This window comes from Ammospiza caudacuta, chromosome 1 (assembly GCF_027887145.1).
Source record: "Ammospiza caudacuta isolate bAmmCau1 chromosome 1, bAmmCau1.pri, whole genome shotgun sequence".
NCBI lineage: Eukaryota > Metazoa > Chordata > Aves > Passeriformes > Passerellidae > Ammospiza > Ammospiza caudacuta.
Window position 1 is genome coordinate 61,039,387 of NC_080593.1, and position 18,501 is coordinate 61,057,887.

At 35.0% G+C, this 18,501-nt stretch overlaps 1 protein-coding gene across 2 annotated transcripts in view; it reads right to left on the minus strand.

The window, feature by feature from the left end:
* The window catches only part of ATP9B (ATPase phospholipid transporting 9B (putative)), a 154,092-nt gene that overhangs the window by 63,734 nt on the left and 71,857 nt on the right, over positions 1-18,501 (minus strand). For both annotated transcript variants that reach the window (XM_058820428.1, XM_058820422.1), the window contains exons 10-11: positions 12,076-12,151; positions 5,075-5,151 (exon numbers count right to left, since the gene is read on the minus strand). In XM_058820428.1, coding sequence (XP_058676411.1) covers positions 5,075-5,151; positions 12,076-12,151 — 153 coding nt within the window. The remainder of the gene's footprint in view (positions 1-5,074; positions 5,152-12,075; positions 12,152-18,501) is intronic.

Consider the following 18,501-nt stretch of genomic DNA (forward strand, 5'->3'; position numbering starts at 1 on the left):
ATGTGGAATTATGCTTTCTCCATACTAGTCATCTAAGGATTTAAATTCCCACTTGACACTCTTGCTATTTCAGTTAATGGTGTTAAAGATAATTATAGTAGGTAGGTGTTCTCTCTGTCTCAGAGTAAAGGACACACAAATTTTGTCTTTGGTTTGCTAAAACTCTGCTGACTGCTTCCAAGCATTAACATTCCTACATTCTAATTTTGGAACAACAAAGGTGCCTCCTCTGCCATTTAGCCCTTTCTTTCCAAACTTTTAAAGAAAAGTACCTTTTGTCTTCCTCCTTACCCAACACAGTTCCATCCCTCTTGCCGAGGGACACCAGGCTCTTCAAGGTGCTACTCTCCTTCTTTTGCTCAGAGATGAAAGCACATGGAGAGACAAGCATCAACAACACTACATGATATGCATTTCCCTGTGGCCTGATCCCACAAGTTGTCCTGTACACCAAGAAAAGGAGTCTCATACTTCATGGGAAGCTGGTAGTTAATCACTTCCTTGGACAGAAGCTCTGTGTCAGGGGACAAGCTAAGCATGTCACTACATATAACCTGTAGGTGACAGCTTTCTCAGTTTTATCCAATACAAAGAGAAGTTTTTAGGAGGATTAACTACAGCAGACTATACTCCAATACAAAGTGCTGCATAAACATTTTTCTTATAAATCCCTAACATTTGCCATGAAGAGCCATGTAACAGTTTTCACTGTTCTTCTCTAACCCTGGCCCTTCAGACATACAGCCAGAGAAAGCCATTCTTCTCAAACAGACTATGAACATGAAATTCTCAATTTAGTAAAAAAAATACGCAAGTGAAATTACTGGGCTCTTGCTCAACAATGTAGCAGCAGCATAAAGTGAATGCCCTTATGAAGCCCAGAACAGAAATGCAAATTGGACTTAGAAATGTCAGCCTTTGGGGTAGAAGAGACAAGAATGTCTTACTAATGCCACTAACAAGATGCTGGACAACCTAATTTACTGCTGTTCAAAAAAATGTGTCAAGGCAGAAGAAGCATATATTTTGAATATTGAAATAGCTATGCTGAAGTGGCATCAGCTTCTAGGACAACATGAATCTACCACATGAAGCCACTCCATTTCACTCCAAATAAAGAATTGGAGGGAGGGTATCCTTTTTTTTAGCAAATATTTTTCAAAAATCATCCTCATAAAAATGGAGAATGAGCATAGATAAAAGCCTTTTAAACACAGAGAAGTAAGTTTGGTCACAAAAAACCAGAAAGAGATGTTTGGAGGAGAGAAAGAATGAGAGACTGAGAGAGAGAGAGTAGCAAAGTGATTTTGCCTCAGTTTACCAGAATAGCAAGGCCATTTTCAAATAACCAAGGGGAACATATACAGAATAAAAGAAAAAAAAACCAAACCACCCTTTTGAGATTTTCATATGTTAAAAAAACCAAATCAAAACAGCAAACAAGGAAAAAAAGCAGGAACCACAAGAGTAGTTAGCTTTCAGGCTAGTTAAGAATTAGGGTAAAAACAATATTACTATTTTGATGAACATTGAATGGTTACTATGAAGTTTTACTTCTGATGTTAAAATTTAACAGCAGATGTAAAATTCCATAAAATAAGGGGGAAGAAAGAGTGTTTCGAACGCTGCTTTTAAGGATTAGCAACATTAAAACTATTTTTATACTAATCTGAAGCACACTAGGCAGATTACATGCTGTAGCTCCTTTACAGAAGCTACTGGTTTCTCAGCAGTTCCATTTAAGATAATTTCTACTAATTTTGATGCGTTACTGTGTACATTCTGGGTGTATATATATTACAAACTTCAAGAAATTTTAATGTTTCAATCTTAGTACACAAAATACATTTCCATCTCCTGCCAAGGATACTGTGCTATTTTAATTTCACCAAAATCTGTTTCCATTGATGGAAACAAGTCACATTTGCAGAAGGGTAGCACCAACAGTCTTGTTTTCTATAAAGACTAAAGCTGCAAAGGCAACTCTGAATTTAGATAACAAAAAACTGTTCTGCACTTTAAAGAAGAATGAGAACACTGCAAAATGCCAGACAAAATAAATAAATAACCTTAGTTTGTTAATTTCCCTCTTGGTTAATTAACACCTATAAATGACCTTTAGCATTGACAAGTCCAACTTCATCCAGAAAGCCAAGGTTTAAGAATATCTATCCAAATAGGATTGATTACTGATTACAGCATTGTGAGGAGCACAATTCAATCTGATTTTTTTTTTCCTTTAAAGACTGGAACTGCATTCCTGAGTAATCTGATGTGACTGCCAATGAGGTAAAATGCAGAGAGTCATTACACTATAATGTTGATGTTACCACTTCCACATTTATCCGAAGCGCAGAACATATATCATTTTAGACTGAAATTAAACCTTGCCAGAAATAATTTTTCTTTATATTGTTGGAATTAAAAACATATTGAATTGATCCATTAAGAAAATTCTACACTCTCTATCTTTGTGTTTTTCAGACTGTGTTTGCATCCTTAGGCAATGAAACAATTTTTACAATTGTAATAAAACAAGTAAGCGTTGACTTTAAGTTAAGAAAATTGTTGCTTGAATGACTAAATACTTCAGTAAACACAATAAATCCTTCTAAGTTTAACATACAGATAAATCCCATGCTTGAACAGGTACATAAATTTCACAATTTTTCCTATCCAAGTTTTCCTAAACTTATTTCAGTTTTATTCTTTTGCTGAGCATTTATATATAATGTCTGCACATTTAAATTTTAATATTGGTTCATTCAAAAAGCATCTAGTGTTAAGAAGGCAAATTAAAAATCTATCATTAGAAAAAAACAAATTTATAATAAGAAGTACAGCAGTAATATTATTCTCCAGCAAAAAATACAGCTGTAGAACCTATTTGTATTTCAATGAAGAGAGTACTGATAAAAGAGTCAGGCCCATGAATTTCTTGCTTATTTCTGGACATATGAGTATCAGTTTGACAGTGTAATTTGGGAATCATAGATCTCAGTGTTTGCTTTCCCCCAGAGAAAGAAGACACCAGCATTATTGAACTATGTTCCCAACAAGAGTGTATCAACACACTGTACAGGAAAATCCCTAAAATGTTATTTTTATTTTCTTCAAAGAGCAGCAGAGAGAGACAATGTGCCTTTTAAAACTGGTTTTGAACGGTATTTCAAACAATGCTTTCCTAAAGCAGAACAGGCTGCAGACTTATTTCCTCTCAAGTTTGCAGCAACAGCAAAACTGATCAATTTAATTTTAATTTTGTTTCAGCAAGTTGTATGCTAATTTTATTTTTAAATGTTCAAATCTTTAATCTCTCAAATGTAATACATCTTCTACTCTCAAAGATTATTTTAGACTCCCTCTGCCCTCCTTCTGGGTCCTAATGCTACATACCCTAGCTAACATGTAACCATTATTTTCAAGCTTGAGAGAACACAGGAGGATCCCTGAATACACAGAGGAGGAATGAACTGAGTACTGTTTGTCTACCTTCTACATGGTTAGCTAGCACAAAATATCACCTACAGATAGCAAGTGTCTCATCATACAGAAGTATGCAAACCAATCTCATCCCATGGTAGAAGATGAAGAGAAAATCAGATGCAGACTGCAAATAAAGATACAGCTAAAACTACACCTTAAAAATGATGACAATTAATTTTTACAGTGGAGTACTCCATTTTATCACTTAGTCAGCTCTGAGAGTTCTAAGTGTTTTCCTGTTTTCAGTTCCCAAATTCATCCTTACTGGCCATGTTAAATGTTGGTTACGTCTTTAAACATGGTTGTTCAGTTCACAGAGACAAAATCTCCACGCCAATATTATTGTTGAAATAGTCACATACAAAAAAATTAACATTTACTAAAAGCCTAATACATCCCCAGAATGTGTTGAATTTAGGTAATGCATGCTACACTGATGCATACTTCCCTATCAGTTTGCTACATTAAATAATTTCATTTTAAACACCTGTGCAAGTTATTTATTAGGGAGAAGTTGTTCAGAATTCTTGAGAGAAAGATTCTATTACTAAAGGGCTCATCTTTGTATCAGGTAGAAGAGAAAATAACCATACACCACAAAGATTCTGGTTCCATTTTACTCTATTATTTTAAAATGCACATTACAAAGATTAAAATAATAAAAGGCCATCTTAGTCCTCATAATGGTACATATCACCCGTCTTTGTCAATGAGACATTTAAAAGCATCTCTTTATTAGAAACACAAATCAATACACTCAGGGGACTGCAATAACTGCTTCAAGCAATTTGTATTATCATTTCATTCTTGATGTTCCTACTCAGAGCAACTTATTATGAATGGCGTGAAAATGGTAACCTGTCACTGATGATTGTTTTTCTAAACCTCTTGCAATAATTTTTTTCTTTCTTAATATAATTATCTTCTTACTAAACACAGGTCTAGGTTGTAAGGTACAGCCCACAGCTGAAGTTCTATCTCTTTAAAATTGAGAGTGCTCCCCAACTTACATTAGAAACATTACTGATTAAGTGAAGAGCTATTTGCTTTGTTTAGACCTGAAAGAATCTTGTACAGAGGGAAGCACTGAAACCTCTAGTATCTTCTTGACAGAAAAATCTCTTGAAAATGTTTTAATTGTTTGCAAAAATCCCTGAAGAGTGCTCTGGGTAGTGACTGGAACATCTTGTTCTACCACCACTGGTAGCCTGAATAAACTTTAGTATTCTGTTATAAACTTAAAACACTTCTTAAAACTACTGTGTACCTTTAGCCAAATACTGTACAGTAAAATAATCTGGGAGAAGTGAAAATTAATATTTAGCTGTGAGACAGTATTATAAAGGTCTGAAGAGGAACATTGATACTTCAAAGGCAAATGCCCACATTACCACCTGTAACACTCCTAGCTAAAGGAAAAATAATTTTACTTTCAGAAGGAGACTGTAGCAGACTGTACCAAAATTCAAGGCAGCAGCACACATGAAACACACCACAGCAAAAGCTTTTGGATTTTTGGGTTTAGGTACATCTCTTTTTAAGTTTTCTGAGAACAGAATGTGGCAATTCCAGAGTAAGACTAACTTACCTTATTTTTTGGATTGGATGTGTTCATTACACTTCGTGTTTCCTTGCCTGTGTAAATAACAACACCAATTACAGTTCCTGAAAAACAAACAAAACCCCAGAGGTGTCAGGTAAATGAGAGATGTTTCCAAATTACAACTTGCACTAATTTAGTTCCTTAAATAAATCAATTGTATAAAAAAACCCCAACATTTCTGCATAACACTGTGAGTGCTGATTTTCAGAATGAAAAATGAAGAATTATTTTAACTTCTGCAATAAACATCTGTAAAGATGATAACATGCTTTCCTTCTTTTTTATGGAAACAATACTTCCAATGGAAGCTGGTTAGAAACTTGTATTTAAACTTAAAATTTCCTCCAGCTGTTTTCAGAAGTTAGGACAGCATAAATAACTGCAGAGTGAATAAAAAATGAGTAAAGTGGTGCTGAACACATCACACATTAATTGCCTGCTACCTCTGCCATCTATAAGGAAGTAAAATCTGATTCAGCCAATTAATTACTTTGACAGAGTGTTATACAGAAATATTATCTTCATTAGCTTATAAACATTTTAATTTTAAAATTATTTTTAGCCATTTTTTACAGGATGGTATAGGAAAATCTGGCTTCAGCATGACTTAATAAATTTTTATATTAAAAAAAATTAATTCTATTATTAATATGTTACATAACACTTCCTAGCATTAAAAACTCCCCTTATTTCTATTACTTCATCAGGTTACCTGAAATGGTTTTATGGCAGTACAACCAATAACGTGATTTTTCTGGGGGTCACTATGATATGAAGAAATAATAAACATAACTATTCAAAAACTGCATACTCAGAAAACTTTTTTAAAAAGTAGAAGTATTACATGTTTGTCTGACATTAAGTTAGTCTTTGGCAATTAGAACCCCATATAAGATCTGCTATCACTACTCTTGTAGTGTAACAGGTTGTAAAAAATTGAAGAAACTCCCAAAGACAAAAATAATGATAGTGAAAGATGTTTGCATTAAAGATGTCTGCATTTACTCAAAAATAAGAATGTATCCCGGTTTAACCCCAGGCAACTAAGTTTTATGCAGCTGTTCACTCACTTCCTCCCCAGAGCACCAACGACAAGGATGGTGAGGAGGATAAGAAAAAAAAAATTGAAAAGAAAACAAAACAAACAAAACCAAAAAAAATCTCATCACAACTCATGGATTGAGATAAGAATGGTTTAATGATTGAAACAAAGTAAACATAACAACAATAGTAGTAATACTTGTGATAATATTATAAATATTGAAATAAAGAGGAAAAAACCCCAAAAACAAAAACTAAAACCAACCAACCAAACACCAAACCCCACCTCCCCCCAAAAGAAAACAAAGACCAAAGTGAAACAAGTGATGCATAGTACCACTGGCTCATGCCCACTGATCAATGCCCAGGCCACCCCAAAATTCCTCCAATATTCACTAATCCATAATTTCTAAGCCCTTTCTACTGTCTCCAACCAATGGCCACATATCCCTTTGGGGCACTGAGCTGACCTGTGTCCAATAGTCAGAACATATTGGACAATATGCTGTAGGGAATCTCCTCCTGCACACTCCAGCAACCTCTGCCTTCACAGGTGTCTAGTTCAGTAGAAGCCAGGAGGACTCTACGTTCCAGATGGCACATTTCTACAAAGCTTTGCCTGGCTGCTGCAGCTCAGAAAAACAAACTGTCCTACTTGTCTCATATTTTGTTCCTTGAAAAGTTGGTTTCAAAGGTGAAAGTCAGATAAATTCCATTTTGATGACTGAACTTAGAGCAGAAGTTTGGTTAGATCTGACTAAGCTGCAGCTTGTAACAAGTCATTGATCTTAGATTTTAAACTTTGTGCCATCAGCACAGTATCAGTGATAACAAAGTGCTCCTTAAATCTGAAGTACATTGGTGCAGGGAGCTTTATCTATAGTTTCATTGTTGTCCCACAGTGGTTGCAGCAGGTACAGTTCTGGTATCCAATAACGAATTGAATCCAACCTGGGATTTCTGGAAGCACAGCCGTACGGCAGGCCTCAGCTTACTGAAAGCACTGACTCCCGTATTATTGCGTAAGGGGCCTCTCCTACACTGGGCAATCCCTGATAGCTGTGGATGGAGTGCTTAATGCTGGGGAGAGAAGTTAGGACATACCCCTAGAACAAATGTGGGCCTAGAAAAAAAAGAAAAGCAGACTTGTGATAGCCAAGAATACTCTGAATCCCGTGTGTGATGATTCCAATTTTGCTGTCTCCCAAGCAAACATCTTCACTGTATGAACCACAGAAAAACCAGGGTGTGCTCAAATTAATTAAAGTCATAGGTAGGAGTTGGCAGAAAATACTGCTTTTGACAGCTGTGCATTTATATAAATTGTTCTGATTTTATCTAAAGTGACTTCACAAGACTGACATCTGCCAAAATGATGATGCAATTTCATTAATACAAATCTTCTCTTAATAGGTATCTCAGCAGGTTTCTCAGAAAGCTGCATTATCTTGTTCAGCATTTGAACCACACTAATCATTACCACAAGTGGAGAACAAAAAGCTAAAGTCCATACTGTAGTGGACCTTCTGAGGCTTTTTAAAATTTAACTGCTAACTGTCCTCTCTCCCTTTCTGAAATGAAATCTACTGAAGTTTTCAATAAGCACAAACACCACAGTCATTGATGCCACAAGCACAAAGCATCTGAAAGATAAGTAATTTAATTGAAGATAAACTAAGAGTTTTTCAGAAAACTCAGTGGTTTAAGTTACTTGCTTATATTTAGAAGTGTTTCTCTAGGGACAGTAGTTTTGCAAGTTTTCACTAACCAAAATTTCCTTTCCTTCAGGCACTGTTATTAATTCCACAGTGATAATACAGATATTAAGAATGACAGAGACTCTGTGCCTTACTGTTACTTTTAGAAAACCTGCTACAACACAACTTGTAAGTGGATAAGTCAGAATATTTTTTTTCCTATCTCACTTATTAAAGAATAACTAAAGTATGACTGCATGCTTTGGACTTGAGAAAAAGGCTTTTGATTTCCATCCCTGCCAGAAGCTTCCAGTGTGATCCAGGCACATTAATCTTTGTCTTTTTTAGGGTTGGGATAAGCATCATACAGACGATCACCAGATCTCTGTCAGAGCTTTACAGCAAAGGGCAAAAAGCCTTGCAAATTGGGTATCAGTAGGAATCTCCATTTAGATATCTAAACTATCAGTTTTGAAACTGGGTATATATTAGGTGCAGTAAAATGGTTTTCCCTTCCCCCTTCCCATTTAGCTTATTATTCTTTTAAGGGGTAAAGAGACAAATTAAATGCAGGGAAAGTAAATGCCTTCCAAATGTACAAATTTGAGTAACCTCATTCTTCTGAACATTATATTTTGATATAAAAAATGACATGGAATAGTTTATTCTTGAGTTGTTTGGAATTACACAATTTTGTTGAATCAATTTTTTGGTTCCCAAAATTCAGGAAGAAAACAAAAAAGTCTTAAATTATAGCAAATACTTTTCTTGTCACTTCTACTGTTCTAGCAATAGGTGCTTTTTTTCTCTGTAGAATCCATTACTGTAGTATTCTGATATTCTCATGAGCTTTGGTAATCTGCATTCAAGATGCGGTTGATAAGATTTCTTGAAACCGTTATACACTTAAATTTACTGTTACTGATCTGTGAAATAATTGATTTGTGGTCTCTCTCTTCTAGAATTATCATGGCATCAGCAACCAGAGCTCAAATTTTCTGAGGTATTCCCCACATAATTCCCCAAACACTTTTCCCAGCCTAACCTTGACCCTCTGTATCACCTTGACAAATAGCAGTGGCATCTATCCTGGAGATAGTGGGCTATCCTACCTGATGCAATGTGGTTTTTCTAATATGTCAAATAGTTGTATCAGGAAATTCAACATCTATTAATCACTGGGAGGAGAGCCCCTCACCCAAAAATTGTCCTGTATGTCCTATACAAAACCATTAAAAAAATTAAATTAGGCTTTGTGTCTGCAACTCAGGTACATATTCCTTTCCTGGGTGTCAGTGATGTAGCTCTCTCTGCTCCTGAGACTGACACCATCAGTCAGTAATATGTCAAGATAATAGCGCTAGGTTGACCCAGAACACTTTGTAACAACCTACAAGGGGTTGGAAAGGACCTAACAGGGTCCCAATGAGTCACACATTTGCTTGGCTTAGTAACAGATGCTGTCCAGGCTGCTTAGAGAGCACTGGAGGGAGCAGTCTTTCAAGCTAGACAGTATTAAAGACTGTCATACTAAAGAGTCTTAGGGTAAATGAAGAGATATACAGGAAACCTTGCAGGGCAGAACTCTACCCTCCACTATCTGGACTCAGGCCTCAAATCCTCTTTCTTGAACCAAAGTGGAACAGTAATAGAATTATTAGGTTTGCACACAGACATCATAGTGAAAAATGTGTGTAACAGAACTGTGAACCTAGACAGTGAGGACATTGAAATCAGGTACAAGTGTGGGTGAAGTAGCTGTCTACAGGGTAGAAAAACTGCACAGTTTCACATACTACAAACTGTTTATTCTTCTGTTTTCATGAAATCCTAGTGTCACTTATGTATAGTAGCTGTGCACAAGCATATTCTTCCACTAGATTTTTCAGATATAATTAAAGGCTGTGACTGATTATACCAGGGGAGAGAATGCAGAGGCACCTGCAAACTTGTGTAGGCAGAGTCCACCTTTGATATCCTGCCATGGCAGGTTTAAGCAAGTCAGCTTATGTATGTTTATAATGCAGTCAGACAGTGACCAGAATTTTTAAGATTTCCAGTTGTCACAAATCTTGGAAATTCAATTATTACATCTACTTTAAAAAAAAAACCCAAGCAAATTTAATTAGCTCAGCATCAAGTGTTCTAACTTAGTTTTGTACATTCAACTTGCAAGTGAGGTGGAAACAACTGAATGATGCATCAGTTATCAACCAGATCTAGAGCATCTTAATTTTAACAATTTGCTATATGTTTTACCTTATGGTCTTCCTCAAGACTATATGCACAGTGTACCTCTAAGATCCTGTAAATGCCTTATTAGATAAGCAATAGACTGAAGGAAATAATTTCCTAGTTTTTGCTGAAGGGCTAATCCTATCAAATGCTAAAATTACATCCACACAGTTCCTGAGTAATTCTTAAGATCTGGATTTTTGGCCTACAGGACAATGAATACTTACATGAGAGAAGCACATTACAATGGTATCAAATTGCAGTTAATACATGAAATTAGGTAAGTGAAATGAATGATATGCCAGAGGTTAGATATAATTAATGTCACAAAATCAGTTACTGAAGGAAATTATTTTTGTCTGGTACCTAAATTCAAGGTAACTTCTGTATGCACACCACAGCACAGTTTTTAATTTCATGATCACATTATTTTTCCCTTCAGAAGGCATTGCAGTCTTGAAGAGCCATTCAATATTTTTTACCTTGTATTGTTCAGTGAGTTTGCCCTTAGTCTGCCTTAAAGTCTTATTCCACTATTAAAAACTATGTCCCAACAAGAGAATTATCTTTTCCTATGTTTTTCCACTGCCATAATTAATAATGAGCTAAAGTCCTTCATAAATAATTAAACTTTCACAAGACCCCTCAGAAGTAAAAAACTCAAACTTATCCTAAGGTATAAATTTTAGGGAGAACTGTTTCCATTAATATAGGTGCCAAATTTTAATAGCAGATCAAGAGCAATCAGTCAATAGCTACACTTCTAAACAAAATCATCTACCATGGAAATGAAAACATGAACAGCTTTCAATTAAAATTCAAATATACTGATTCAGAATTAAAGAGTTTGCAAATGCATAGTCTTTGTTTGTAGTTTTCTTCCACACATAGATTTGAGGAAAAGGAAATTCAAACCAAGTTTTTACAGTATTGAAATTTATAATTCATGAGAAGCATCTTTTTATCCAAAGTTAAAAACCTGAGGACAGCTTTAGGCATCATCCATTTGACCACAGTTTTAGAGTGGTAATTTTCCAGTAATAATTTTCCAGTGCAATCAAACCAAACAACACTAACAATCAAAGATCATGACTGTCTTTTCAACACTTGGGAAAGGAGTGCTCAGTCACAGACTTCTTTTCTACCTCGTCAGAATTCATCTCTTCCCCACATCCTTCCAGCAGGCCCCTCACTGATGTAAGAAGTCTTCATAGTAGGGACTAACTTTACAATTTAGCTGGAAATTTCTTTAGTTCCTTCCCATTTCTTGGCTGTTTCCAATTGTTCCAATTCGCCATCTTAAATCCTAGCTCTCTTCAGAAATCATGCTCTCTCAATTTCTTATTCTCCGTTGTTATGCAGAAAAACCACTGCCCTTTTGACTTTTCTTACATAGAGCAAAAATGAAAAAAAAAAATTTCTGCTCTAAAAACCAAGAAGTTACAATGGCTTAAAGTCTGAATAGAGCATCTAGGTATTAATGTGTACTCATTTATAATATCTGGGACATACATGAAACAGTAATAATATTTAGATCCCAATATTTTAAAATTGCCTAACTTTGAAGCTTATCTACTCTCTCTGACTAAGACTTTGCCTAATAGAAGATACTAATCACAGAGTATACATAGAAGAAAAGCTCCTAAAAATACAAAACTACCCTTGTTTTTCAGCACGGAAAAGCGTCCACTATGATTGAACAGAGCACCTTACAACTTAAAGTTTTAATTAAATCAAAAAGGTCAGTGATGTCAGTGGGCTACAAGGGACTGTAATACTGAAAGATCAAAACTGAAGTTAAGAAACCCCCAAAGCTATTAAGGAGGATTAAAAATGTATGAAAATATTTAGAGCAGCATGATAAAACCAACGGGAGGGCGGAAAAGCAACAGTTTAATCGCCTGGAAGATAAAAGTATTTTACAATGTGAAATATTAATGACTTTTGAAAAATAAGGATGTATTTCCTTGGAAGTATTTAGATACATTGGCAGCTTTGTATTGCAGCACTTACCCGAAGCAACAACAGTGCTTGCCCATAATGTATTTTCTATGCTAAGGCTTTCATGAACTGCAGGATCACTGTCTTCCTGTTAAAAATAAGAACAGCTAATAAGTGAATCGCCATTACAAGAAGTTAAGTACCATGTTATACCATCTGAATAACTGACATGGGATATTTGCAACCTTGTATCAATCACTGTATAATAGCTTTCATTGCACATACACAGATACAAAACACTGTCTAAAAAGTGAAATAACATTTGAAGTTCATATTACTTCTACCCAATCATTCTAAAAGAACTAGTCAAAAGTATTTTAAAAGTAACATATTCTTTTCCTCAGATGTATCAAACTGCAGAGCAGTATGTTACAGCATGCACTTAAGGTGAGTTATGAACACTAACTCCCAAAAATTAACACCCTGTTCTGTATTTAAATAATGTATAATTCTTACAGTAAGCTATGGTGATCATCACTTTGCATCTAATCAACATCATATAAACTTCAGGGAAAAATATTGTAACTTAAAATGAAACGCAGGCTTGTATTATCTTACTACATGCTTACAAAATATATACTCCTTGGGAAAATACTTCCAATAGAAAACTGCTTCCCTGATTACTTTAAACATCCCCTTTTTTTCCTCCCCTCTCTCCTCCCAAGCAATAATGATCTGCAGATTGTAAACAGACAATCTTTCATAATCAATTTGGAGCATGTACAGATTTGTTGCTCATTAGCAGCTGTGAAATGTGCTGTTTACAACTTTAGGAGGTAGGATAATCAAGTGTATTTGATCAAATTACAGATTGTAGCTAAACATTTTGCAAGAAAGGGGAGATGACTTATTTATCAAAGTATGCAATATACATATTGTCAATAATCAAAACCTATGCCCATTTTTCATCTCTATTTTGAAACAATCACCAAGCACAGGAAGAGCTGCACAGAAAACCTTCTGTTTCGAAAAAAAGAAAAATCTCCAATTAAACACATAACTTTTTGTGCATAGATCAAGAGACCCCAATATAGCAAGGAAACTATAGCTCTTACTCTCCTAAGTGAGGAAAAATTGTTATTTAAAAGGCATGGAGAACCATTCTGGCAAAAACAGAGGGGAAGAGAGGGAGGATATGGAATTAGCCCTAAGATGAAAACCACCAATTCTGAATCAAGACCTATATTCTGACAATTTTGGGATTAGCACAGTTGGTTAGGGCATGGTGCTAATTATGCCAAGTTTATGGTTTCAATCCCCATTATGAGTCACTCACTAAGATTTGGACTTGATGATTGTTGTGGGTTCCTTACAATTCAGAATATTCTGTGAAAAATCATTAATGCTCTATAAGATTAGCCTTAAATTAAGAAAAATGAGAATTATTTTTTGATTCTCACCTCAGGAATTAATACTGCAAGAATTATTTGTTATACTCCTACATCTTAATGCTTAGATTCCTGGTTTGATTTACAATTGTTCCCAAATTATTTGTCTTCTGTGATTATTTCTTGTGTTTATTCCAAACAGAAAGTAAAAAGAACTGGAGAATGTTCAAACAGAGCAATAAGGAAGGTCAACATGTCTTCCACACTAGATACGACTAAATAAACCTGGCTTCTAATGGGGAATATGACAGACATCTATGAAACAAGCACCTAAAAAGGGATGATAGATACTGCTTATTTTTACTAAAGAAGAAAGAAGTCATAAATAAAGTCAACAAAATTGAAAACAGGCTATCATTCTTAAATATGTACTTAGTCTGTGTAACTTCCTTCAATTGCAATATTAAAAGGTTACACACGTTCAAGGGTGAACTGGGTAAGTTTAGAGAAGGAAAATTCATTGCAAGTTACTTACAGCAAACAGCTCTAACTCAGGAAATTTCCCACATCTTGTGTTAAGAAACAGGTGGCTCTTTTGAGGAGGAACTACTGTGTCCTTACTCTAGTTGTATTCTGCTTCCCAGCACTCTGCTTCTGGCTGTTGTCAAGAACAGGATACTAAGCTAGGTAAATCCTTTGTTTTCCCTTATTTTTCAGTTAGCAGATTGTAAGACTGAATTGTGAAACTCTTCCATATTACAAGAAGAAATCAAAAGCCCTGCAATTATTGTAGAGAGCTGACAACAGGGTTAGGAAAAAGTCACTTGTTTAATGTCTAACACTGATACAAGATTTAGTGAAATACCTTGTTTTAGGTGATTCAAAATAGGAAAACATCAAATGAGCTCTCTCTCTTTCCACTCATGCTCATCCACAGAAGGGTCTGCCAATCCCTTATCTTCTCCTTATTTCATGTCATTATGCCCTCACCTAAAATTTTCAGCTTTCTTCAGTTCATTCTATTTCCAAAATATCACACCTTCCATGCCAATCAGATGATGACTTACCCTTATTTTTCTTTTGTTCTAAGTTACTCAAATGAAAAAAACAAGGTGCAGTTAAGGGTTTAGTTGTTTCACACTATATTTATTCGAACTTCTAGAGAGACAGTAGGGATAGATGAAGCAGGGAAGGACAAGAACTGCAACTCCTGAGTGAGACCAGACCTGTGTTAAAGAGATATTTCTGCAAATTTTCTGACACTAACAGAACAATGTATGTTTCGGGTTAAATGAAATCCATCACTCGCTCTCATAGCAGAAATTTGACATACAAGGGCTTCTTTGTCCAGCTGACAAAGTTTCCACTTAAGGTCTACTGGGTTGAGTTTCATTTGGCAGCTGTATGTTTCTTGGTCTTTGGGTTCTGAATTAAGTTCATTACCAGAATAGTGGAGTTCAGTATTATATTCAAGCTTCATATTCAGGCTCAGTTTTTTAATCTGTGAGCAACATTGATCATAGAGGTTTAAATTGTCTATAGTTTCTTTGCACAAATTAGTCTGTAGCTCATGCCTGTGCAGTGAGAAAGGAAAGATGACCAGTGAAATAAAAATTGAATACAACCCATTTTCGGTCCTTTCATTATTAATTTCATAAAGTCCTTTCATGAATTCATAATACAGCTGACCAAAGATCATGACAAATTTCAAGGAGTCATTAAAAAATTTCAAAGCTCTCATTTTTTAGAAATTTTTGTAAATAATAAGCGAGGTCTTTGAGATGAAATCCCTAATCCTTGAGTAAACCAGTGTACCACTTCTATTTGACCTTTTCTATCTCAGTTCCCGCATGACAGGATACAGTACAACAACCCCCATCAACTTTTGTAGGAAAGTGGAATACACATTAATTTACTTGAATCACTGAAAGAGATTCCTTCTCCAACCCAACCCCACAGTTAATTTTTCTGGCTATGCTCCTTTTACTGGTATGTGTTTTGGACAGGGTCAGATTAGGTTCCATACACATTAGCTCCCTAGTCAAGTTGTCTGTATAGTTGTTACTGCTAGCATAAAGGAAGGGGAGTCACAAGGATTTCCAAAACATAATGCCATTATCTTCAGTGGCAACATAAAAGCAAGCCAGATTGAAGTGAACACAACCATTGCTTTAAAACAGGTAATTCTTTACCAAACATGAATGAAGAAAGTGACCTAATGTTCTCTCTACTAAAATGCAAGGCATATCCAAGAAAACATCTGTATAATTAGTGTCAGGCCAGAGATTCTACTCATAAATGAAGAAAGCTACATGCACCAAGTTTTACATCAGTTTAGGTTTATTTTAAGCATCAAACAAGATGCAATATTGTAAAAAATTATATATATTCTACAATATAGTTCTGTACCATATGAAAGAAAAAGATTATTGAAGTAGTTGAACCAAACTCAATGGCATTTCCTTTCTAAGATTGCTATTAGAATCTAAAAAAATTAAGATATAGTTCCAAAGTAAATAAAGAGACTATGGGGACAGAACAGAGCTGCAACATACAAGAAATAAAAGGAAAATATTCTCAAGGGAATAGTGAAAGTAACCCCCAAATTTAAACAAAAAATAGCCAAAGTTAAAAGCAAGAGAGACTCTCTATGATCCTATACAGAAGTAAGCAAAGGTTAAATAATACTGGCTATGCCAATACACACCTGATGTAATGCTCTAGTACACTCTTTAGGCTCTAACTGGTAAAAGCTGGGTTAAGAAATATGGTTACCTTTTATTGTCTTTTTACAGATTTTCAGCATTGATAAAATTGCTCTCTCATTTATCAAGCCTACAGAGGAGCATCAGACAGAAGAGAAACTCTAGTAGTTATATCTGTTTACATCCTTGCTCTGTACACCACTATTTAAAAATAAGCTCAGCAAAGAAATGGATGATGCCCTCAGAACAAATAAAACTATCTCATAAATTTCCACAAAACACTAATTTAGCTTATCTATTGTTTTTTGATAGGCTGTCTAGTAAATGTGAAAGGAGGAGAGGAATTAATTTATGCCATTATTCAAGGGCCAGACATCATGCAAGGACACACACTCACTTTCATGCACTGACTGCATATCCAAAATCTGTGGTGAACAATGGAAAACCACACCAAAATTTATGGAGAATTTTGGAGAATGGAAAACAACTTCATGTGAAGCTAGCAGATATCACTAGAGTAAAGCAAAGCTTTTATGTCTCCTGTCATGATTATGTAGGTGTTCTGCAACATATATCTTCTGTCAGCTCACAGGGTTTTTGTGGATAGATTTGTACTTAGACCTTGCTTGTTCATAAAAACTCCAGCACTGTGCTCCCAAGTTTCTGGTTTGTTTCATGGACACATACTTTTTGAAATTATCTAAGTTTGTCTTTTACATTGTTAGTACTCTGTCTCCATAATGGGGGGAAAAAGAAAAAGAAAAATCAATGTGCTATTACCCTGTCAACCTACCCTTGCAAGAATTCTTTGAACATCAATGCTTAAGTAGAAAAAATGTACGCATTAGCATCACTAAGCACACTAATTTTTTCTGCTTTAACATAAAATAGAAATTAGATGCAAGAACTGATTTATTGTAAGAAGCAAGGGCTCACATCAAAAGCAGAAAGATAAATCAGTAAACAATTGTCCTAAAACAGCATTTCACAATGCAGAAGGTACACCACTAACAAAAACCAACCTTTGAAAAATCTCTAGTGTGATTCACTGTGAACCAAATTTGAGGGCAATGCCCTCACATGCTTTAAACTGAACACACAAGTTCAGTTTAAACTATCCTTGCTACTGAAGCACCCAAAAAACCATATATGCAATCCTGAAACCATAAAACGCACCACAGGTATTTACACCCACTGGGATATTTGAATCATACAGCTTTTATGACGTGTACAAACAGAACCCACAACACAAATTACTGTGATGATTTCCCAATGTCTCAATTACTTATACCAGAGTTGTTAAAAAGATTCCAAAGAGTTCAATATATATGTAGGAAATTACACACTTAGCCACTGAGAGGAATAATATGAATTTACAGCTGTTAATAGAAGTTTCATTTGGACAATTGGTCAATACAAGGTTTAAGTAAACACTGTTGCTTACTGCTTTAGAAGGTGTGAACAAATGACATTTACTTTGTAGGCAGCATGGACGATGGAACCCAGTATAAATTGGTCTTTGAGAGGCAGCAATTGCAATATTTCATTCATCAGTGTATTTACAACTGTGAACTGGAATTCCAATTACAAAACAAAATCTATTACCAGTTTGAGTCACGGGGAAAAAACCCTTCTCTTTACCTCCGCAGCAGTTAATTCTCTCAAATTATTTTGGAAAAAAAACATCAAGAGGAATGAGTCTAGCACCACTGAGTTTGGCTGAAACAAACAGAATAATCACTATATCTGCTAACATACTGCTACAAAACTCTAAATCTATGAAAAAAAAAAGAATTACTACCTATTAGGACACTGCTTTATAAGGTCAACTTTAGCAGGCCACCTTTTAAAAACAACAGAAACAAGAGATAGATATTATTGTATTGTTATTTTCATAATTAGTTTTGAATATAATTATCTGTGGAAAAGAGATTCAATACAAAGCCCCCAAAAGTAGCTTTTAGCTTTTTTTACATTTTGAGAAAACTGAACTTTAGAAGTACAGCAGAAATGCTGTTAAACAAGGCACACTTTTATTGCACATAAACTAGCAGATACATTGTCTCAGGCTACTGCTATTATTCAACTTGTCAGTTTTTGACATATATGAACAATACATCAGATGCCTGGAAACAGTATACTGTTCACAAAGAGTTTCACATAAAAAGATTAAAGTGATGTCAATCAACAAATATTCAACTCTCCAATTCAGATTTTTTCAGATAATCTTTATGCATTCGTTTTCTGCCATACATGTTTAACAGGATATTTTTTATATGAAGTATTGCCATGGCAGGAACATAGGAAAAAATACTGCTGTAAAGTCAAGGAAAGATCTGGTACAAAGTTAACACTACATGTAGGACTAAGGTATTAAAGAGGAAAGTAGAAAATTTATTAACATG